The sequence below is a fragment of the Hypanus sabinus genome, chromosome 8, assembly GCF_030144855.1.
Source record: "Hypanus sabinus isolate sHypSab1 chromosome 8, sHypSab1.hap1, whole genome shotgun sequence".
Taxonomy (NCBI): Eukaryota; Metazoa; Chordata; class Chondrichthyes; order Myliobatiformes; family Dasyatidae; genus Hypanus; species Hypanus sabinus.
The window spans coordinates 49,866,026-49,891,320 of record NC_082713.1 but is presented as its reverse complement, the minus strand read 5'-3'; the positions used below and the strand labels follow the sequence as shown (position 1 = coordinate 49,891,320).

The 25,295-nt window shown below is 40.9% G+C and overlaps 1 protein-coding gene across 1 annotated transcript; it reads right to left on the bottom strand.

The window, feature by feature from the left end:
* Window positions 1–1,563: 1,563 nt before the first annotated feature.
* Window positions 1,564–25,295, bottom strand: si:ch73-335m24.2 (protein eva-1 homolog C). The gene is made up of 8 exons (XM_059976398.1): window positions 25,205–25,295; window positions 13,040–13,239; window positions 12,106–12,229; window positions 8,184–8,336; window positions 5,989–6,132; window positions 5,828–5,899; window positions 3,589–3,681; window positions 1,564–1,931 (listed from the first exon to the last, which is right to left on the bottom strand). The coding sequence occupies exons 1-8, from the start codon at window positions 25,293–25,295 to the stop codon at window positions 1,564–1,566; spliced, it is 1,245 nt and encodes a 414-aa protein (XP_059832381.1).

The window sequence follows — 25,295 nt, the reverse complement described above, 5'->3', positions numbered from 1 at the left end:
GCTATGCTTAAAATACTTCCCATTAGCATCATGATGCCAGTAATTTCATTCATGTAATATCAAAAGCACCTCATGCTGCTTTATCCCAATGCTGTACTCCAAAATTTATTTTGGTGAAAGTGACTTCAGCCAAGCACAACTTTCCACATTAATGACTCCTGGCATATATACATTCGAGATGTCACAAGAGTTGGAATCTGATGCAAACTTTATTAAAGCTGAATTGGATCATTGCAGGTGGTATATTTCTTTTTCAAATTCTCTAACAGGAAACTAGTCAGTGATTTGGGGATAAATGATTATAAAATATAATCACAGCAAATACGGCAAATGGTTTTCATATCTTTCAGAGTTGTTCTAGTGTGACCAGAAATAAAAAAAATAACCAACAGAAAACCACTGTAAACACTCTAGTATAAAGCAGGGCTGTTTTTCCATTTTCCTTCTACTCTTATGAAAGTATTAGGCAAGACGATAAAGGACATGCCAGTCAGAGATAGGTTGGAGTTGGTCATATGAACAAGGAATTGGTCAAGAATATCTTCAGTCTCTGTTGTCGGTTCTGGTCCAGGTATAAAAATGTTGACAATTAGTGATAGAGAGGTAGGAATAATGTGGCTGTAAAGCACAACAGACTGGTTGGCCGTTGCCTCTGTTATAAAAGTCCTGGTATGGTTTCTTTTGCTTCTTTTCCCAATACATTCAATCCAAATCTACAGGTAACAGGTTTTTTTGTTGTATCATCCATGGACCATTATCACTCAATCCATTCCTTTTTTTATTATGCACTTGAGCTTTACTTATCAAATTCAAAGTGAAATTTAATGTCAAAGTTCATATAAGTCACCTTGAGTTTCATTTTCTTACTAGCATTTCCAAGAAAATAAAGAAATACAATAGAATTTATGAAAAACTATAAGTAACGAGATCTGACAAACAACCAATTCACACATTGTGCATGTAATTAAACAAGTAACTAAATAATACCGAGTTGTAAAGTCCTTTAAAGTGAGTGGAGTGGTTGTGGAGTGAGTTCAGAGTTGAGTTGAGTGAAGTTATCCATGCCGCTTCAGGAGCCAGTGGTTGAAGGGTTATGACTGTTTCTGAAATGGATATTGTGGGACCTAAGGCTCCTGTACCTCCTGTCCAGTAGTAGTAGAGATAAGAGAGTATAGCCTAGATGATGGGGGTCCTTGATGATGGGTGCTAATTTCTTGTAGAAGCACTCCTTGTAAATGATGGGAAGGTCTTTCCTGTGAAAAGCTGTATGCACCACTTTCTGTAGACTTTTCTGTTCCTGGGCATTGATGTCTCCATCCCAGGCCATGATAAAACCAATCAGGAACCTCTCTTCTGTGCATCTATAAAAGTTTCAGAGGACATGCTGAATCTATGCAAACTTCTAGGAAAGTAGAGGCACTGTTGTGCCTTCTTTATGATCATGAGGACTGGCTCATTGACCTCTTTCTTCTTCCTGCTGTAGTCAATAATCACCTCTTTGATTTTCACTCCACCCTTATCACTCAACACTGCTCTGTTAATACTTGCTGTTCTGACCCTTTTTTACTGATGCTGATTTAGGTTCTGGATCGCATAGGGACTGGGCTCCTTGTTCAACCACATTTCCTTGTCTTTTTCCTCATTTTGTTCAACTCTGTCTATCATCACTGCTGCTACCTCTGGGCTGAAGATATTATCTGATGTCCAGTACTGTCTGGTCAATTGTCGAAATGAGGTATTGGAAGAGGCATCATCTTCATCATCTGAGATCCTAGTGTGGCCATTTTCACTTTCTTGGTTGACTTCTGCCTCACTTTGAAGCTTCCTGATGTCATGTCTCAATAGCATGTGGAACCCAAAAGTGCAGAGGATAAACACTAAGCCAGAACACACACCAGACAAGAAGAATAAGGCTACTTTCTCCGGGAGTCCTGAAGGCAAACAGATTAAACACAAAACTCATCGATCTGGAATCAGAATGATCACCAGTTTCTCAAGCTTCTGAAAAATAAACCATCAAGCAATATGTCATCTAGGGAGATGGTGGAACTTAAATCCATGCCCAAACCTGCACCCCTTTTCCACCTCCCAACATATCAATTTCCCATGGGTATAAATATAAAATTATATAATCCTCAAGCCCAACCTCAATTTGTCTTGCAGCTGTCTCCTGTCTGTTTAAATGGAGGTAGTACAGGTAAAAACCAAAACATTTAAATGAAGCAGTTTTATTTCACATTTCCCCCCAACCATTTTTGTTGTCCTCAGCCTGGAAGGAGATGGGATCCTCCGACTGCTGTGCTTGTCTAACAGGTTGTGGAAGGGTATCAGGACCAACAGAAAGCTGCCAATCTGCAGCTGTTTCTCAAACCAAGATCCTCAATTTACTAAATCTGCAATATTACATTTACACATTCACTTCTTTGTTAACCTTTATTTCAGCCCCTAATCTTCACCCATATCCTTCCAGTATCTCTCTATGTCTTCTGCTTTCTCCTCCACCAAATTTCCACCCCGTTACTTTGGCATTTCCTTCTCTCTACTTCCCTCTACCTATCTAATCACCCTCTCTACTTTCCAGCTTCAGCTTGGTGCTGAAGTTCTCACAGCTCAACAGACAGATAGCATCTCAATCTGTTCAGATGAAACTGGGAATTAAATTTATTCATTCACAAAGTGTGAATATCCCTGGCAATGCCAACCTTGAATATCTATCCCTAATAGCCTCAGAAATGAGGGTGTAATTAAAGGACATCTGTGTCAGTGGGTTGGAGTCACATTTAGGCCAAACCTGCTAAAGATAAGAGTTTCTTCAATGAAGAGCATTAGTTAAACAAATGTTAATCAGGTCCTGCACTTATAAGGAAGCAAGCAGGATCTTTGCAGGATCAAGAATCCCAAAATAACTCTCACTTCCCTCAAATAATAGAGACCAACATTTTATTAATAATTAAGAATTTTGCTTCAAATCTTATAGGATTTAACACAATAACATAGAAAAAAATGAACATCAAACCAGGTTCAGTGCATTAATAAGAACAACACACACAAAATGCTGGTGGAACACAACAGGCCAGGCAGCATTTATAGGGAGAAGCACTGTTGACGTTTCGGTTAGTCCTGACGAAGGTTCGCGGCCCGAAACGTCGACAGCGCTTCTCCCTATCGATGCTGCCTGGCCTGCTGTATTCCACCAGCATTTTGTGTGTGTTGTTGTTTGAATTTCCAGCATCTGCAGATTTCCTCGTGTTTGCCCAATGCATTAATACTTGGAATCTTGTTGCTATGATGTCCTCTGAGGTTGTGAGAGTAGGAATTCAAAGAGCAGCAAAATGTGTTCCTATTAAAGTACAATTGAATTAGTTGTTTCAAATGTTAACTTTCATACTGAGACATAACTTTACTGAAACTTTATTATTGTCATTAACTGGAAAACATCAAACCACAAAATAAAAGTAAAAGGCATGTTAACAAGTTAGTGTGAATTGAATCTAAGCTTGGAGATAAATACCACTTACTTAATAATTTTAGTCTTTTTTAAATTAGAAAGCATTATTAGAGGCAGATTGGCAGCATATAGAAACGTACCCCTAATGTGAGCAAGAGTAGCCAGGGAACTGCTAATAATTGCGACATCTTTGGCGTATAGCATGGACATTCTTGGGCCATTATACCAACCACCTGCAGCAAATAAGGACAAGCTAACTGATGCACCATCAATAACTCTCGGAGACGTGGGTTAAGGTAGGCTTTTATTGGCTGGAAGAAAGCACAAGCAGCAAGCGACCACCACACAACATCCTGGAGACTGAGGAAGGGGCAGTGCATCCAAATGTCTTTATACCGGGGTCTGTGGGAGGAGCCACGGTCAGTGGGAGGAGCCACAGGAGCAGTCAGCAGGGGGTGGGGGGGAGCGTGTCCAGACAGGTATATATAGTTCACCACACTAACCAAGAGTTCTTTCACACCTGACTCAATTTTCCTGTACTGTACAATAGTTCCAGGGAGAGCCACGAGCACTTTTAGAGAGAAAATTCAGAAGATGGTGGGATAAAATACATGGGATTATGCTTTCCAAACATTGAACTGGAATTTAGGTGTGCAATGTGAAAAGCATGAGAATGAATGGGCTCATTTGTTCTTTAAAGTGGACATTGTTAGCATGAATTTTCAGGTGAGCTACTTTAAAGGCAGTGAACTTGGAGATTGTTTCCAAATGCTGTAAATCTCATCAGTAAATATTTAATTTGTTTTGTTTCCTTAACACAAATGTGTAGACTTTCCAAATATCCAGTAGCATCCACCTCTGTGGAGGCATGCACCAGCCTTCCGGGAGGATCATCCAGCAGCAGTGAAGCCCACTTCACCTTGCCTCATTGAACAGATTCTCACCTGTGAGCTCCCTCCAGTGTAGAGATGGGAGCTCACAGGGGAATCAGTCATTCAGCGGAGATGCAAGACAATCATTAGAGGAGGAGAACGAGAATCTGTGAGAATGTTGTAACATACTCTATCCGGGGCCTTGCCTTTAATTCTTCAGGGTCAAATCATGTCTTGGAAGGCTTCTAATGAGATCAATTGATCTGAAAAGCGTAAACCAATCACCAACATGGAAACAACTATGAAAGTTTTGTAAAATTATATAATTTGTTGTTATCTAAACACATATCATTATACTTAAACAGCAGGCTTGTGTATGAATTATGAGGAATGCTCTCTTTCTCAAGTCAATTAGCTAGGTTTCATCAGTGAAATTTTGTATTGAATTACATTGAGCCACAATTACTCTGTGAAACTGTTTTATTAATTGTTAAGTATTGTAACAGAATTAAAGTAATTGCTAGATATATGGTGGTTAGAGGTGAGAAGAGAAATGATGGTCTGGAGAGAGGAATTACCACAGTGACTGGGAAAGTAATGAGCATTAATGGAGGGAAAGAGACGTCATCACAAGCAGAAAGGTAGTCAAGGGTAAGAGTCTATCTCTGGGGCAAAATAATCGCTGGCAAGGAATATGATCACAGGTAGACAGGCAATGTCTCCCAGTGAGTTAATCACTGGGCTGGCAAGATGATGGCTGCTAGGAGAGAATTGCAGATCAGTTACTTGACAAGGAATGTACATGGAAGAAAATAGACATTGACATTTCAGGCTACTTGGCGATGGCCAAATGAGATTGGATTCCCATTTATTCTGTTTTGTTTGTTCCCATTTTCACTTCTGAACACATTTGCTCCTTATTATGTGTACAAGCATCAACTTCCCTATAATTCTCCTCAACAATGAGTGTGCAGACAGATGTCGTTAAAGAAGCAGTCACTGCTGAGCTTAATCCTGCCACGATTAGCACTCTACAGTGCTGTGGCCTGAGAACCCTGTCTTCGTTTCCCATTGAGAGAACTGACACTGTACTCCTTGTTGGCAAAGTAAGATCATTTAACTGTGGAATCAAACCTTGGAGCAATGCCTCATGTAAAGAATGAAAATTTCCATTTATTACCAGAATTTTCTCTTTGGAAGAAGGCACCAAGGGAGATATATTCCAGGTTGTTAATTCCCTTTCAGCAACTTCCAATCTATAGCAGATTAAAGTAAACCCCCTTCCCTTGTATTGTCATTCATGAGAGACTGCTAATAGTATTTGATGCCATTTTGTTCATATTCTGTCTTCTTTGAGGATAAATAGTTTATTGTTGGATGAATCTTTCATACCTAAGAAAACTTTTGACATAAGCACAATAATGTAAAATAGAAATCTTCAGTAATTGTTTGCAAAGCGTTATCTTCAGTCAGTTGTGTAAAATAAAAACAAATGGTGAAATCCTACCATGAGTGTAATCTGATAGCAAGAAGGGTTTTACTGGACCTTGATCAGCCTTGTCAAAGAGTTTCGTCGGAACTGAAATTTAAAGATGTACATGGTTATAGAAATTTGCTATCTTTTAATCTGTGCTAATAAATTAAATGGTCAATCTGTGATTTATTTACCACATGTGTATGAGACATTGAGTTGTTTACGGATTCCAGGGATGCAGGGATCACCAAAGTTTGGTACATCAGCAGTGATTGAACAGTTCTGTTTGCCGTGGCACCTTGAGGATACTTGCCTTAGTGTTGTGGGGGATAAGCATTCTGAAAGGAAAGGAAGACATTCATAGCATTATGACATCTCTTTATTTTTGGCCCATTTTCCCACTTCCTTTCTCCTTCTCATCACTCCTCAAGACATTCCACAAGTACCGGCCAAACTCTTCTATTTGGACTGAGCAATTATTCTTCATGTGTGAATCTGACAGTGCGATATATGCAGGTTGTGTGGTGTTAGAGAGTACATACAGATTCTAATTCCAACAGCAACTTTAATAGGTCACTGTGTTTTAAATATTGTTCTTCATTAATTCATTTATTTTATGATTGCGCAAAACTACACAACCTTAAAACAGTTTGAATTACTGAAGAAGGATATCTTAAACACTATATATAATAATTGATTAGACATTAATTGATTTAAAAAGTGCAGGCCTACCAACTCCTCTGAAACTGTTATCAAGGCTTTGTAAATTTACACAGTTCTCTGTTGATCAAACATAGATCTGAAGCAGCACATTCACATTTGAATCAGGTAGTTTGCTTTCATAATTACCTAGGGATTCAATATTCATCAGTGAAGTAATGTAGTAGTTCTTACTGTAGCATGAATACAGTGTGAACCTACTTTTCAACAGATTTTAACAACATAAACCAAACCAAAATAAAGATGAAGATGGCCCAGCTAAATCCAGACAAGTGGGTTTTGCAGCACAGTCTAACAGGAAAAAGATTTATTGTTCTCTTTAATTATTCTTTAGCCTTGAATATTGAGTTTATTGTAGTTCCATCCTCCTTCAGGTTCATTGATTCAATATAAATTTGGTTATCAACCAGTCTTAAAAAAAACATGAACATGGATCTTTTACTTCAAATTAAAACTGGTTAGCAAAAAAGAAAGGGCAAACTTAGAACTATTCAGAATAGTTATTATTACAATAAATAATATCCCAGACACTGTATAGGAGCAGCTGAAGAAATAGATCCATTCTATGCCTGAGAAAGAGATAACAGGACTAACATATCAAGAGAGATGGGGTTAATCAGAAGTGCCTCAAAAAAGTAATCAGCCCTCAACCCTTTGTTCAAGTAAATGAGCAATCTTTTTCAACACGCTATATATTCATTAGAGTTTAGAAGAATGAGAGAGGATCTCATGGATGCCAATAAAATTCCAAAAGAGCTAGACAGATTAGATGTAGAGAAAATGGTGGTTAAGTACAAGATCAAGGCACAGTCCAAGATTAAGGTATAATCCATTTAAGGCTCAGATGAGGAGAAATTTATTCTCATAAAGATTAGTGAGCCTGTGGAATTCTTTACCACAGTATACAGTTAAATATATTCAGGAAGAAGTTAGATTTGCTTGTTGGGCTAGCAGAGTCAGGGAACATCTGGAGAAAGTTGGAAAAGGCTAATGAATTTGGATGAGCACCCAAGATCCCATTGAATTGCAGAGCAGGCTTGAAGGACTAAATGATCTACTGCTCCTAATTTCCATGTATCAATGGATTTGCACGATCTGAACAGAAAGACTGAATATTTATTTTAGCAGTGCAGAATTAACAGGTTATCTCAGTGGTTTATACGCTTGAACAGCTCTCTCATTTTTCCAGAATACTGTCCTCATTCACACACAGCTAGCCTGTTACATTTGAATATTACTGCAACATTTCACTACTTGTCAGTCAAAGACACGCTGTTTAATTATTGCATTGCCCTGTCATTCCAACAGCAGCTGTGAAATGAAAGAACAAAAAATAATGTGGATCTAACTTTTAAAAGCAGCTGAGATTATTATTTGGAGTCATTAACAACAGTGAAAATTGGTGAACCTCTAAATAACGCAGTGGCTAAATATAGCCAGTAGATCAGAGGAGTTGCCATTCTCCCTGTTAGAAGCCTGCTGTGATAACTGGTCTCAGGTAACAGAGCCGAATACTCCTGTTGAATATTCAGTAATTTTTTTTCTGGCAGAAAGTGATTATGACAAAACTGGAATGAAATAAAACTAAAATTCTGTAAGTGTTAGAAATCAGAAACAGAAAATGCTGCAAAACAGTTGTTGAATTTGTAGCCTCTGGCTGAAGACTCACCAATATCTGGCATTGTCCTGTTCACTGGGAGGCATTCCATGTTCCCGTGAAGGGCTCGTCCAAAACTTGCAGTGTAAATGACAAGGGTGGTTCGGTTCTTACACTGGAGATGCAATGTCTCATTCTCACATACTAGCTTGTTTTGGTGTCCATCTGAAGTATAAACACACTAAGCAATATTATGGATCTGAAAATATTCTGTAAATAATCTAAACTCATCTTCATTGGAGTGACAGAAGGAATGAGACTGTCTGCCACATTCACTGAAACCATTATGTGAATATTAATCAATCTGCATCTCCAGCTGTTATTACTTAAGGACTTCAATTCACTTCTGGAAACTAACCAAGCACACATTTCACTAAACCAATAGAGTTGATCAATTCCTACCAAATCTTTAATATATGATATTGGAGATCACAGAATGAAATGGTCAAATATTTCACAGGGCACAATTATTAATCTGATCCTGTCTACTAAATAGCGTGTTCATCTTGTATCTCCAGTACTTACATTGGAAAAGCATGTGAAGTATTAGTCTGATTTTACTAGGGGGTGTGGCAGTTGTTGCTCAAAAGGAGACACTATTGAGTCAGAGTTCTAGACAGAGAGTGCAGTGCAGGACTGAGTTCATGCTGCAACATGGTATGCTTGGCCACATCGTTACAAGATGTTTCAAAGTGCTTTACTGAAACAGAATGAGGAAGTACCTCCAGTCCTCAGCCACAAATGTTAAATTAGCTGATACTCTGTGAGGAATTGCTGTGTGCAAGATGGTTGCAATGTTTCCCTTGTTACTTCACTTGTTGTAGATGTTAGAGCACCTTGACATTGTCAAATCCAAGTCTTTCTTATCTGTACAGAACAATTCATCAGTAATAACTGTGTCCAGTCAATTTCAGTGGAGGATAGATTGCATATACCTTGTGAAAAAGTTGAGTTTAACTGCCAAATAACATCATTCCACAAGACCATAAGATACAGGGCAGAATTAGGCCATTTGGCCCATCATGTCTGCTCCACCATCTCATCGTGGCTGATTGATATTCTCTCTCAGCACCAAGGTCCTGCATTCTCCCCATATCCCTTCATGACCAGTCAAGAATCTATCAACCTCTGTCTATACGTAAAGACTTGGCCTCCACAGCCATTTGTGGCAAAAAAATTCCTTCCTATAGTTTCTTTCTATATCCTATGAGGATGAGATTGGCAGTAGTGATGAAGGAGTTGCTGAACATACGTATCTGGACATTGCCTAGGAATTACAATACAGGACTTCTTCCCTGGTTTGTGGAAGACTTGACTTATGGAAACAGTACTTTATATCAATTCTTCCACAATTTTTGAAATATTTTTCAAGATAACAATGAAAATAATAATAAAATATCTTGTGGTATTCATTAACAGTTGAATATAGTTTAACTCTGGATATTATTAGGGTGTATGCTTGATGAGATGAAACAATTATAGCAAGTCGCCCATATTATGGTGGTGCATTTGGACACAGCGGCCAATCCGGGTACAGTCAAAGGTGTATTTGTTTGCCCTGTATGTCCTTTTAATGGTCGCAAGTCACTGCTGGATACTAACCAGGACAGCTTACAATCAATTCATCAGTTCTACAGACATGCCACTCAGGGACTTGGGGTATATGATGTATTTTTTGTTCTTTGTGAATGTATATTTTCTGAAATTGTAACCATATGTGTTTTTTGTGCTACACAGTACGTGCAGCAAGCTGTGTGCTGTTGGTACTGTGTTTTGCACCTTGGACCCGAAGATGCGGTTTCAATTGGCTACATTCAAGTATGATTGCATGATAATTAAACTTGAACTTGAACTTGGAGTGGATGTCAATCAATGTGATCTGGGTAGCTACAAAAAGCATATGTTTCTGACGTGGAAAAATTGGCTTATGGACAGTTCTCAGGAATGCAGCACTTATGTAACCTCACCACTGTCTGCACTAGCTCCGTCTCCCAGGCAACAATGTTACTTCTGGCACGTATCCTTAATCCCTTATATTTCCCATCTACATGATGTATTCCAATGTATGTTGAAACACAACATATGTGTGCTGATGGCATCTAGCTACAACACAACCATAGGTTTTCTCCCTTCTAAATTGTGAGATTGTTTTAATTGGCACTCAATAACAGATGAGCAGAAGTTTCTGCTGATTAAATTTTGAGTGACCAGCCAAGCCATTTTCTTTACTCCAAATTGCAAATTCTGTTACCCAGCTGCACTGACTCCAGATCCCCTTCATTGAGTCTGACTGGGACTGGAAAAAAATGAAGCTACGGCTCATGGGTCATACAAGACTTACTCTTAGACATGTGATCTGACATGACAGAGGTAGTCAGGAGAAGCAGTGAAATGCTGAGTGTTTCAGGACAGATGGAAAAGCATTTGTCAGGTGCTGTTGCTAAGGAGAACCATGTAGATAGGAAAGTGGAGGAATCCCGCTAGGCCTGGAGAATTGTGGTTAAAACATATAGGGTTTAAATTCCCATATATATCATTTATGCAGCATTTCTTATGATCCCATCTCCTGCTACTTTTATGATGAGAAAAGCCTTTGCAAAACCACCAAATAAAATTTGCTTAAGGTTATCTAAAAAAATAGTACTTGAAATCTGGATGTCATACTCTTAGCAACAGTTTTTAAAGTGTTATCACAAGCCATATTCCTGTTAATATTTCAATTTATGGCAGCAGAAATCCTCATAAACAGATTTCTTGCTTTCAAATGTTATAAACATGGCTCCAGGCAGGTCTCTCAGTATCTCTCATTCTGAGGTACAGAAAATTGTCAGCAATTCAAAGTAACAACTTGGTTGTTAGAAGTCTTTAATGTGTCAGGCAGTGTTCTTTTGTAGTCTGCTTTCAGACAGACAGAAACACATTCAGACAACCCACACATTATAGGAAAGTTCCATTTCAAACAATATGGACTGTACTTTTTCCAGTAACACTAGCAGCATCAACTACACATGTTTATTCCATTTTGTGGTCTTTTTTTTCACTTTTTATGTAAAACAAGTCTGGCAAAGTTTCAAAATTGTAATTATCTGCTAACAATCTAATCCTTGTTAAGAAATTATCTGCCCTAGTTGAGTGTTAATAAAACAGTACTGGTTAACTGTTCCATTTGTAGATACATTACAATGCATTTGGAATGCATTTTGATCCTTTTCCAGATTCTCATTCGAAAATTTTACATTGTGATATGAACTCTCCCCTTGTTAACTGAAGACATTTTTTTAACATTGCCACTTCTGTCTAGTCTGGTTTATCCTCCATAGCCAAAGCAACATACAGTGTGTAATCCTCTCTCCATTCTCTCTGTTCTTTTGATGGGGGATGTCAGTTTTACTCATTACACAACAAATTCTAACTGTCTCTTGGTGCATGTTCATGTGTTACTTCGGCTGGAAGAAATCGCCCCAGATTTCATTATTCAGATTCCAACTCAATATCTATGTTACAGTTTTGTCAACCAGCTCTTCTTACATCTTGTCTGTGTTTTTCTCATTTATTTTCTACAATAGTGAAAGTAGTTGGTCAACAAAACTAACAACAAAGGTATTTTATTAAAATAGCACCCAAAAGTTTTCACATAGCTACAGACACTTGCCATAGAGCACTTTTAAAGACAGAATTCTTAGAAGTGTGACTGCATTAGGGTAGTAATTATTCATGTTAATTGATGGTACATAATTATATATTTTTATTTAGAGATACAGCACAGTAAGAGACTCTTCCAGCCCAATGAGTCCACACCATCCAACTCCACCCATGTGACCAATTAACCTGTTAACTCGTATGTCCTTGGAGTGTGGGAGCTTCCAGAAGAAACCCACACAGTCACGGTGAGATCAGCCGCTCACTAAAGCTCACAAATTGATCAGCCACTCACCAGGTTTGCATTTGAATGAAACAATTAGGTATTTACTGGTCCCAGGACAAGGATCAGGGCCAAAAACACGACTGTTGACTGAAAACTGGCAGGAAGGCAGTTCTTGACACTCATCATAAACTTTCTGTTTAAAACAAAACATACATAACCAACTTTGTAAAAAATATCTAGTCACGATGCACTAAGCTACATTTGGAGTGCTATGAATAGATTATTCTCAAGCCCTCTTTTTCCTAAGCTCCTAAGGCAGGCCACACGAGTGAAACATATAAATACATATATTTCCCAGTTAGACTACATTCCCAGAATCCTCAGGAGCATCCTGCACATACTGCAGTTTCTTAAAACGTTGGTAAAACTCAGGCAGTGCGTAACAAATTCTTTTTAAACATAATAAATCTATCTTGGGTACCAGGGATTATAATGTTTGATGCTAAAACAGTATCAGCTATGATAAGGTACTGACACCATAAAAGGGACACCTCACTGTCCAACATGTGTCTTTGATAAGAGGTGGCTCTGGGACCAAATAAAAGAATAATGGAGATTCAGCCTCTTTTTGCTAAGTCTGCAGGAACAGAAGAACTTTTAAAGAGTACATTAAAGTTACTGTGTTAGTACATGATGTCCACGACTACAGCCCCAGACCCTTGTTCCCACCATATCATCTCCTAGAGAACGACCCAGCATTGGAACTTGTCAAAAATGGACCCAGATATTCTGAGATGTTCAATTGCATTTACTTGCCCAAGTTGAAAGCACAGCTGCAACAAACACATTTAGCCTTTTTGACAAAAGGAGGTTACATTACAAATTCCCTTCTGCCAGGTAAAAGATATATTTTCAGAAATCCAACTTTACGCAGTGACTGTATTGTGTAATCTGCAAAACTTCTTTTATAAAGCACTGTTAACCTGGATAAAAGTTTACGCACGGGTGTGGCTGTGAGGGCAGCACAGCTGGTACTTTCAGCTGACGTATTTCCTGTGCTCCAGCATAAATGTTGACTGGGAACTCGGCGACCATAGAAGGCAGACAGAACGCTGATGGATGTCTGAGGCGGGCAGCTTATTGAGAACTGAGCCCCGTCACAAGCATGCACTGTGTGGTTTTGCAGAATCTTCAGGAGGTAGCCTAGTTAATACAAACAGATCACTGAAGGATTAAGAGCATGTCTTTTTTGAACCTGGGAAAAGGATGTCATAAATACTGTTTCTTTCACAATATCAGCTTTTAACATAATATGATTCTAATAACTCAGTTTAAATCTTTCCCCAAACTTCATCTAACTGTAACTCTTACATATTTATGCATAAGTTAAACAATTCTATAACTTTGAACAATTCTGTATCCTTTATAAACTGTTATAGGGTGGTTTATAGCTATTACTGTGAAGTCCTTTATTTAACAGGATAGGATTATTAAGCAACGGCATTTACAAAACAAATGCATGAAATTAAACAGAATATGAACTGAATTAGTGTACCGTTGAACCAGACCTTGAACTTTGAATTCCTAATGACTTGATTATGTATTATGACTTGTAGAATGCTGATACTTTTGGATCAACCTGGTATGAAAATAATTTATATGGTTTCAGAACACATTCATATTCCTCCTGTTGAAGCTGGCAGGGCATCAGGGAAAGCTGTCATTCGGTGCCGTGCAATGTTTGTCTTTCATACCCCGAGCAGCTGCAGTAGCCATGTGATGTTCACCAGAAAAATGACTCTACTGTACCAGTCACAAACATGAGAAAGTCTGCAGATGCTGGAAATCCAAAGCAACACCCACAAAGTGCTGGAGGAGCTCAGCAGGTCAGGCAGCATCAATAGGAAAGAATAAACAGTCGATGTTTCGGGCTGGGACTCGTCTTCAGGACTCGATCATGGGTCCTGAAGAAGGGTCTCAGCCCAGAATATTGACAGTTTACTCTTTTCCATAGCTGCTGTCTGGCCTGCTGAGTTCCTGCAGCATTCTGTGTGTGTCACCACAGTACCAATCACCTGGATACAATGGACATTTGTGTCCTCTGCCTCTAGTGTGAGCTACTGATGGACAGCTAGTAGCAGTCTTGCCTTTGTTGATGCATTCATTTTCTTTTTAATTTCCATCTTATTCACCGAACTCTCAAAAGTACTGAGCCTATTATAATTATAAATGATTGAGATGTTAATATAAGAACATCTACGCTGTGTCTGTCTTATGTGTAAATCTATTTACTAATTCTGTTCCCAAATCCTTTAATGTACTTTTTCAGATATTATTGAATGAATTTCCAAGGCTTTAATTTTTCTATATTCCATTCAGGTTTCACACCTGAAATCTCTTCTGGATCTGTCCCACACCCAGTCCACATTTCCAGTAATACATGGCCAACCTCATGACTAAGTGCCATGGAGAACAAGCCAGCAGATAGTGAGAATGAGTACAATAATGAGGATTTGTACCAATGAGTGATCTAGATGTTGTAGCATCCAGATTTATGAATAATAAGATCACAGATTGTCAGAACTTTACTATGGGTGGATTTTTATTAATTATTTATTTTGTTTATGAAGGATACCCAGTGTATAACCTGCTCTTGTGCTTACTTCTCTTATGTAGCTGATTTTGATGAAGTTTTGGCAATGATGATCCTGAGATATTGATCCTGGAGGTCTTGGCATTTGCTAAAGCAGTTGGCAAGACTATCTTGTAGCGGATAGTCATTCCCTGACACCTCTGTGGTTTGACTGTTACACGTCATAAGACCATAAGACAAAGGAGCAGAAGTCAGCCATTCAGCCCATCGAGTCTGCTCCACCATTTTATCATGAGCTGATCCAATCTCCCCTTTACTCCCATTCCCCCGCCTTCTCACCATAACTGGGAGTTCATCTGGGAGTTCATGTTGGAATGTTGTGTAAGTCTTGAGATGTGTCAGCCAGTACAGCTTCGTTATCAGATGAGTTGCAATGGGAATTGCATGTGCCTGGTTGTCCACCCTTGCTACTGACCTTATACTGCGAGGAAGGTAAGCTGCAAATGGCTGGGTCTAGAACACTGGCCTAAGGAACTCCAGAAGTGGTGAGGTCCTGAAGCTGGGATGATTAACCTCTAACCACCACAACAGCCTCCTCAGTGCAAACCACTGGAGTATTTATCCTTAACGCCCATTTGACTTCAGTTTTATTGGGACCTCTCAAAGCTATATTTGGGTAAAATCTGCCTGGGTGCCAAGGGCAGTCACCTTCCCCTCAGCTTTAGAATTCAGCTCTTTGGTCCATGAGATGCTGACAGTATCTGAACTGGCCATGATGAACAAATTAATAGCATATTTGATGACACCTTTAACCACTTTGTTGATGATTGGGTATAGGCCAATTGTGCAGTAATTGGCCAGATTGGATTTATCCTGTTTTTAGTGAAAGATCATGACTGGTCATTGTCCACATTATTGGATAATTATCAGTGCCATTGGAGTACTGGAGTAGCTCAACTGAAGATACAGCTAGTTCCAGAAAGCAGCTTTTCTGTACTACATCTTGGATGTTGTCTAGTCCCCAATGCTTCAATGCATCCAGAGCTCTCAGAATTTTCTTGCTATCTTGTGGAAGGAACTGTTTTTGTGAAGGTGGTAATCTCAGATGGGATGTGACAATCATCCATTTCACACTTGTAGCTGAACTTGACTGTGAATACTTCAGCCTTGACTTCAGCACAAAGTGCTGAAACCTGTCATCAATCATGACATAATGTGACAGTCCTACACATGATTTGTTAGTTGTTTGAATCTCTTGGTTTAGTCAAATTATCTTATCCATTCATTCACTCACTTACTTCACTATCACCCTGTACAAGACCCAGTCTAGTACCTGTGTCCTTCAGGATTCATTCAGTACAGTTATGGTAGAGTAATCAAAACATTCTTGATGATGGGCATAGAAATGTTCTCCTCAAAATACATTCTGTACCCTTAATACTTACAAAGCTCCTGCCATGTGTTCTTCAACATATGAGAACACTGATTCTAACTGAGAGGACAGTGGATTGTAAACAGAACAGGTAATTTTCCATATTTTTGACTGATGACTTAAGACTTCCTGGGGTCTGGAGCCAATTTTTGAGGCTACTTCCTCCTGCCTGTATACCACTGTGCTGGTGTCTTTGGTGGGCCTTCCCTGTCAGTGGGACAATAATCAACAATCCCAGGGATTCTGATGGAGAGCATAAGAAATAGGAGGAGTAGGAGTAGGTCATCTGACCCATTGAACCTGCTCTGCCATTCAATAAGATCATAGCTGAACTGGCCATAGACTCATCTCCTCCTACCTGCCTGCCTTTTCTCCATAACCCTTAATCCCCCTCCTATGCAAAAATCTATCAAACCTTGACTTAAATATACTTACTGCTTCATTGGACAGAGGATTCCACATATTCACTGCCCTCTGGGAAAAGCAGTTCCTCCTCATCTCTGTTCTAAATCTACCGCCTTGAATCTTGAGGCTATGACCCTTCTTCTAGTATCACCTACCAGTGGAAACAACTTTCCTACCTCTATCTTATCTAACCCTCTCATAATTGTATATGTTTCTATAATATCTCCTCTCATTCTTCTGAATTCCAGTGAGTACAGTCCCAGGTGACTCAATTTCTCCTTGTAGTCTAACTCTCTCATCTCTGGAATCAACCTGGTGAGCTTCCTCTGCACCTACTCCAGAGCCAGTTTATCCTTCCCCAAGTAAGGAGACCAGAACTGCACACGGTACTCCAGATGCAGTCTCACCAATACCTTGTACAGTTGCAGCATGACCTCACCACTCTTAAATTCAATCCCTCCAGCGATGAAGGCCAACACTCCATTTGCCTTCCCGATAACCTGCTGCACCTGGAAACCAACCTTTTGAGATTCATGCACAAGCGCTCCCAAGGAGTATGGCACATTGTCTGTAAGGTGTGGTTCTGGGAGTATGACTATGTGGCAGCTGCAATTACCAGCCACACCATCAATCAGGCATATTAAAGTGTCCTGTAGTCAGCCATCCTCCTGATAATCTGGCAATCGACTGAGCAGTTGAATTAACACCAGCCCAAGTGGATGGGGCTGGATAGTTGGATTGTGCCGTTCTGCTACAGTCAGAGGGGTGTTCTCTGGATCTGCTTCATTTATACCGTATCTTTTTGAGGAGAGGAATGTTTGCTCTCCCCTGCAATTTACTATGGACTGGCCAGCATTGAATATAAACTCGCAGTCAGGAGATGAGTGGTGTCACTTGGTTTGAGGAGTACTTACTATGTTGTTGTAACCAAGTTCTGTTCAGTCAGTTCAAGTTTGGACTCCAGAACAGTTCTGTTGAGTTTGTAACTATTTTGGGTAAATAAAACCCCAATTTTTTTCACCTTTACCTGCTCTCCCAGTTTTATGCTTACCCTAGTCCTTCACACTAATCTATGGGACAACACTTCCAAACTGGCCAATAGACACGAGGTTAGAAAATGCGACTTTACAAAGCTATACTGGGAATAACTTTGCTGTGTCTGAGTTCATTGCCTAGGTCAATGCTAGGTGCTCCATTTGGGTTCATCTTGTTTTACTTATAACGTAAATTCAGAGACAGTAAAGAATCAATGTGCACTGTGGGTCTGGATTCACATTTAACCCTAACTATGAAAAGCTGATTTGCCTACTTACGTGAAAAACATACTGTGATAGAGCTGGGCTTTTAAGACAATCTTTGTCATTGTTGCTATGGCTAGTTTTAAATTTTAGAACATAGAACAGTACAGCACAGTACAGGCCCTTTGGCCCACAATGTTGTGCTGACCCACAAACCCTGCCTCCCATATAACCCCCTACCTTAAATTCCTCCATATACCGATCTAGTAGTCTCTTAAACTTCACTAGTGTATCTGCCTCCACCACTGACGCAGGCAGTGCATTCCACGCACCAACCACTCTCTGAGTGAAAAACCTTCCTCTAATATCCCCCTTGAACTTTCCACCCCTTACCTTAAAGCCATGTCCCCTTGTACTGAGCAGTGGTGCCCTGGGGAAGAGGTGCTGGCTGTCCACTCTGTCTATTCCTCTTAATATCTTGTATACCTCAATCATGTCTCCTTTCATCATCCTCCTCTCCAAAGAGTAAAGCCCTAGCTCCCTTAATCTCTGATCATAATCCATACTGTCTAAACCAGGCAGCATCCTGGTAAATCTCCTCTGTACCCTTTCCAATGCTTCCACATCCTTCCTATACTGAGGTGACTAGAACTGGACACAGTACTCCAAATGTGGCCTAACTAGAGTTTTATAGAGCTGCATCATTACATCGTGTCTCTTAAACGCTATCCCTCGACTTATGAAAGTTAACACCCCATAAGCTTTCTTAACTACCCTATCTACCTGTGAGGCAACTTTCAGGGATCTGTGGACATGTACCTCCAGATCCCTCTGCTCCTCCACACTACCAGGTATCCTGCCATTTACTTTGTACTCTGCCTTGGAGTTTGTCCTTCCAAAGTGTACCACCTCACACTTCTCCGGGTTGAACTCCATCTGCCACTTCTCAGCCCACTTCTGCATCCTATCAATGTCTCTCCGCAATCTTTGACAATCCTCTACACTATCCACAACACCACCAACCTTTGTGTCGTCTGCAAACTTGCCAACCCACCCTTCTAACCCCACAACAAAATACACAAAATGCTGGTGGAACACAGCAGGCCAGGGAGCATCTATAGGGAGAAGCGCTGTCGACGTTTCGGGCCGAGACCCTTCATCAGGACAAAGTGACGTGAGTCCTGACAAAGGGTCTCGGCCCGAAACGTCGACAGCGTTCCTCCTTATAGATGCTGCCTGGCCTGCTGTGTTCCACCAGCATTTTGTGTGTGTTGTTGTTTGAATTTCCAGCATCTGCAGATTTCCTCGTGTTTGCTCTTCTAACCCCACATCCAGGTCATTAATAAAAATCACGAAAAGTAGAGGTCCCAGAACAGATCCTTGTGGGACACCACTAGTCACAACCCTCCAATCTGAATGTACTCCCTCCACCACGACCCTCTGCCTTCTGCAGGCAAACCAATTCTGAGTCCATCTGGCCAAACTTCCCTAGATCCCATGCCTTCTGACTTCCTGAATAAGCCTACCATGTGGAACCTTGTCAAATGCCTTACTAAAATCCATGTAGATCACATCCACTGCACTACCCTCATCTATATGCCTGGTTACCTCCTCAAAGAACTCTATCAGGCTTGTTAGGCATGATCTGCCCTTCACAAAACCATGCTGACTGTCCGTAATCAGACCATGATTTCCTAAATGCCCATAGATCCTATCTCTAAGAACCTTTTCCAACAGCTTTCCCACCACAGACATAAGGCTCACTGGTCTATAATTACCTGGACTATCCCTACTACCTTTTTTGAACAAGGGGACAACATTCGCCTCCCTCCAATCCTCCTGTACCATTTCTGTGGACAACAAGGGCTTAAAGGTCCTAGCCAGAGGTTCAGCAATCTCTTCCCTTGCCTCGTGGAACAGCCTGGGGAATATTCCATCAGGCCCCAGAGACTTATCCATCCTAATGTATTCTAACAACTCCAACACCTCCTCTCTCTTAATATCAACATGCTCCAGAATCTCACTCATATTGTCCTCACCATCATCAAGTTCCCTCTCAGTGGTGAATACCAAAGAGAAGTATTCATTGAGGACCTTGCTCACTTCCACAGCCTCCAGGCACATCTTTCCACTTTTATCTCTAATCGGTCCTACCTTCACTCCTATTATCCTTTTGTTCTTCACATAATTGAACAATGCCTTGGGGTTTTCCTTTACCCGACTCACCAAGGCCTTCTCATGCCCCTTCTTGTTCTTCTCAGCCCCTTCTTAAGCTCCTTTCTTACTACCCTATATTCCTCAATAGACCCATCTGATCCTTGCTTCCTAAACCTCATGTATGCTGCCTTCTTCAGCCTGATTAGATTTTCCACTTCACTTGTCACCCATGGTTCCTTCACCCTACCATTCTTTATCTTCCTCACCGGGACAAATTTATCCCTAACATCCTGCAAGAGATCCTTAAACATCAACCATATGTCTATAGTACATTTTCCTGCAAAAACATCATCCCAATTCACACCCGCAAGTTCTAGCCTTATGGCCTCATAATTTTCCCTTCCCCAATTAAAAATTTTCCTATCCTCTCTGATTCTATCCTTTTCCATGATAATGCTAAAGGTCAGGGAGCGGCGATTACTGTCCCCCAGATGCTCACCCACTGACAGATCTGTGACCTGACCCGGTTCGTTACCTATACTAGATCTAGTATGGCATTCCCCCTAGTCGGTCTGTCAACATACTGTGACAAGAATCCATCCTGGACACACTTAACAAACTCTGCCCCATCTAAACCCTTGGAACTAATCAAGTGCCAATCAATATTAGGTAAGGTAAAGTCACCCATGATAACAACCCTGTTATTTTTGCACCTTTCCAAAATCTGCTTCCCAATCTGCTCCTCGGTATCTCTGCGGCTACCAGGGGGCCTATAGAATACCCCCAATAGAGTAACTGCTCCCTTCCTGTTCCTGACTTCCACCCATACTGACTCAAAAGGGGATTCTGCTACATTACCCACCCTTTCTGCAGCTGTAATAGTATCCCTGACCAGTAATGCCACCCCTCCTCCCCTACCCCCCCCCCCCCATCCCTTTCAAAGCACTGAAATCCAGGAATATTGAGAATCCATTCCTGCCCTGGTGCCAGCCAAGTCTCTGTAATGGCCACTACATCATAATTCCATGTATGTATCCAAGCTCTCAGTTCATCACCTTTGTTCCTGATGTTCTTGCATTGAAGTACACACACTTTAGCCCTTCTACCTTATTACCTTCATACCCTTTATTCTGCTGCTCTTTCCTCAAAGCCTCTCTATATGTTAGGTCTGGCTTTACTCCATGCACTTCTTTCACTGCTCTATCGCTCTGCGTCCCATCCCCCTTGCAAATTAGTTTAAACCCTCCTGAACCATGCTAGCAAACCTACCAGCAAGGATATTGCTCCCCCTCGAGTTCAGGTGCAACCCATTCAATCTGTACAGGTCCCACCTTCCCCAGAAGAGATCCCAATGGTCCAAAAATCTAAAACCCTGCCCCCTGCACCAACTCCTCAGCCACGCATTCAACTGCCATCTCCTCCAATTCTTACCATCACTATCACGTAGCACTGGCAGCAATCCTGAGAATGCCACCCTCGAGGTCCTGTTCTTCAGCCTTCTGCCTAGTTCCCGAAACCCACACTTCAGGACCTCATCCCTCTTCCTGCCTATGTCGTTGGTCCCAACATGTATCACGACTTCTGGTTGCTTTCTCTCTTGTACCAGGATGTCATGCACCCAGTCAGAGACATCCCGGACCCTGGCACCCGGGAGCAACAAACCATGCAGGTGTCCTTCTCACGTCCACAAAATCTCCTGTCTGCTCCCCTGACTATAGAGTCTCCAATGACAACAGCTCTCCTCTTCTCCATCCCATCCTTCTGCACCACAGGGTTAGACTCAGTGCCAGAGGCCCTGCCACCGTGGCTCACACCTGGTTGGTCGTCCTCACCAACAGCATCCAGGACGGTAAACTTATTATTCAGGGGAATGGCTACAGGGGTGCTGGGCACTACCTGTCTACTCTCCTTCGCTTTCCCCCCTCGGACTGTCACCCAATGACCTGCTTCCGGCAGCCTAGGTGTGACTACCTCCCTGTAGCTCTCATCTATGACTGCCTCATTTTCCTTTATGAGTCGAAGGTCATCCAGCTGCTGCTCCAGATTCCTCACACGGTCTTCCAGATCGCCCAGCCGCATGCACTTTTGGCAGATGTGACTCTGCAGGAGAGGTGTGTTCCCCCAACACTGCCACATCTCACAGGAGAGGCACATCACCGTCTCAGGAGGCATTGTAAAGACTAACTGGGAACAAGCTCGTCCTGCGCCTCTTCTCGTCGAAGCCTCTCGAGTCAAAGCCTCAAATCTCCACTCCTTCACTGGCCCACTCACTCACTGGCTGCTTTCCACATATATAATTTTAATATTATTAAGCTAATTTAAAGTTCACTTCTGCCCTGGTAGAATTTGAACTCACACCTCTGGCTTAATCCATGACTGGATTTAACGTGCAACATGAGTGGACGTATTTACTGTGGTTAGATGATCCACTTTTCCAGATTCATTGATAGGAGTAGTGAGGTATCTAACCAGAGAAAGTAGTGCCTCCCATATATTAATTCAATTTTTAAAGATGTCATTTTGAAGAGAATATGCAGCACTTTATCTTTATGTCACGAACATCCACAAAATCATTTTTGACAAGTTTCAGCACTTTGTGTAAAGGCAAGGCTGAAGTAACTGGAGTGAGGCATTAGTCATGCACCGTTCAGAAACCTAATAGTGGAGGGGAAGAAACTGTTCCTAAAATGTTTAGTGTGTGTCTTCAGGCCCCTGTACCGCATCCCTGACTGTAGTAATGAAAGAGGGCACGCCCTAGATGGTAAGAACCCTTAACAATGGATGCTGCCTTCTCGAGGAATCGCCTTTTCAAGATGTTCCCAATGATGGGCGGGAGGGGGCGAGAGGGCTTGTGCCCATGATGGAGCTGGCTGAGTAAATAACCTTCTGCAACTTTTTCTGAATATGTGCATTGCCATCTCCATTCTAGATGGTGATGCAACAAATCAGACTGCAGAATACGTCTGCAGAAATTTGCTAGTCTCAGGTGACATACCAAATCTCCTCAAATGGCTTATGAATGGCTTGGGCACACATATAACCATATAACAATTACAGCAGGAAAACAGGCCATCTTGGCCCTTCTAGTCCGTGCCGAATGCTTACTCACACCTAGTCCCACCAACCTGCACCCAGCCCATAACCCTCCATCCCTTTCCTGTCCATATACCCATCCAATTTTTTTTTAAATGACAAAATCAAACCTGCCTCTACCATTTCTACTGGAAGCTTGTTCCACACAGCTACCACTCTCTGAGCAAAGAAGTTTCCCCTCGTGTTACCCCTAAACTTTTGTCCCTAAACTCTCAACTCATGTCTGCTTGTTTGAATCTCCCCTACTCTCAATGGAAAAAGCTTATCCACGTCAACTCTATCTATCCCCCTCATAATTTTAAATACCTCTATTAAGTCCTCCCTCAACCTTCTATGCTCCAAAGAATAAAGACCTAACTTGTTCAATCTTTCCCTGTAACTTAGGTGCTGAAACCCAGGTAACATCCCAGTAAATCTTCTCTGTACTCCCTCTATTTTGTTGACATTTTTCCTATAATTTGGTGACCAGAACTGTACACAATACTCCAAATTTGGCCTTACCAATGCCTTGTACAATTTTAACATTACAACCCAACTCCTATACTCAATGCTCTGATTTATAAAAGCCAGCATACCAAAAGATTTCTTCACCACCCTATCCACATGAGATTCCACCTTCAGGGAACTATGCACCATTATTCCTGGATCACTCTGTTCTACTGCATTCCTCAATGCCCTACCATTTACCATGTATGTCCTATTTTGATTAGTCCTACAAAATGTACCACCTCACACATATCAGCATTAAACTTCATCTGCCATCTTTCAGCACACTCTTCTAACTGACCTAAATCTTTCTGCAAGCTTTGAAAATCTACTTCATTATCCACAACGCCACCTATCTTAGTATCATCTGCATACTTACTAATCCAATTTACCACCCCATCATCCAGATCATTAATGTATATGACAAACAACATTGGACCCAATACAGATCCCTGAGGCATGCCACTAGTCATCGGCCTCCAAACTAACAAACAGTTATCCACCACTACTCTCTGGCATCTCCCATCCAGCCACTGTTGAATCCATTTCACTACTTCAATATTAATACCTAATGACTGAACCCTCCTAACTAACCTTCCGTGTGGAACCTTGTCAAAGGCCTTACTGAAGTCCATATAGACAACATCCACTGCTTTACCCTCGTCAACTTTCCTAGTAACCTCTTCAAAAAATTCAATAAGATTTGTCAAATGTGATCTTCCACGCACAAATCCATGTTGACTGCTGCTAATCAGACCCTGCCTATCCAGATAATTATATATACCATCTCTAAGAATACTTTCCATTAATTTACTCACCACTGATGTCAAACTTACAAGCGGATAATTGCTAGGTTTACTCTTAGAACCCTTTTTAAACAATGGAACCACATGAGCAATACACCAATCCTCCAGCACCATCCCCATTTCTAATGACGTTTGAAATATTTCTGTCAGAGCAAGTGAACAACTTCAGACTCGGTGCATGTTTTCTCAAATATGAAACACACCCAGTTCACACCAAATGACTTATCACAACATTTGGTGCTAATTTAAGAATTGTAGAAAATGAGTATTTGAGGCAATTAATATTCAATATGATGTAACGCATCTCTTAAAGGAATACATCTAAGACTTGTCGAGGTGAATTATTGAACTTGTGGAAGAATGTCACCAGAACAATACTGAACTTCCCATATTAATCTCAATGACATGCACAGAAGGCACACCCACCCTTGTACCCTCTACTACCCACACCGCTTTGTTGACTGGTAAGCACATTAAACAAAGGTACTTGTGACCAAATGTTTGCTTAAGGTGCCTCTCCAAAAGTGGTGACATTTAGATTTGTACATATCTTCCAGTTATGGCATTCCAAGGATTGGAAAGTAACCACAAAGTTGATCAGAATATTTCAGATGAATGCTTTCAGCTCCCTTAAAGGCACAGAATCCAGTGCCTTAATAACAAACTGTAAAATAGTTGAAACAGCAGATTCTATCAGCAGCAGTCATCCATTTCATGAGAAGTCTGGGAATCCAGACACTGACCTGGAACATTTCCTTTTCATCCATGAACTGAACTCACCTTTAGGGAAGTACTTGATTTGCCTTCACAATCTCTTTAACCATATAATTGTCTTCCAAAGTCCCTCTGAGAAATCTTTTTTCAAGGCTGCAGTAAAGCTACTTACAATGTAAAAGCTACAGGGAACTCTCTACAATCAGACATAATTCTCACAAGGAATTTGCAAGGAGGCACTTACCTGAGAAATCTGGAGCAGCTTCAAACTGAGCCCAAAGGTACAACCAAATCACGGTGGCAAGTGCAAGTACAAACTTTTTAAATGCAATCAT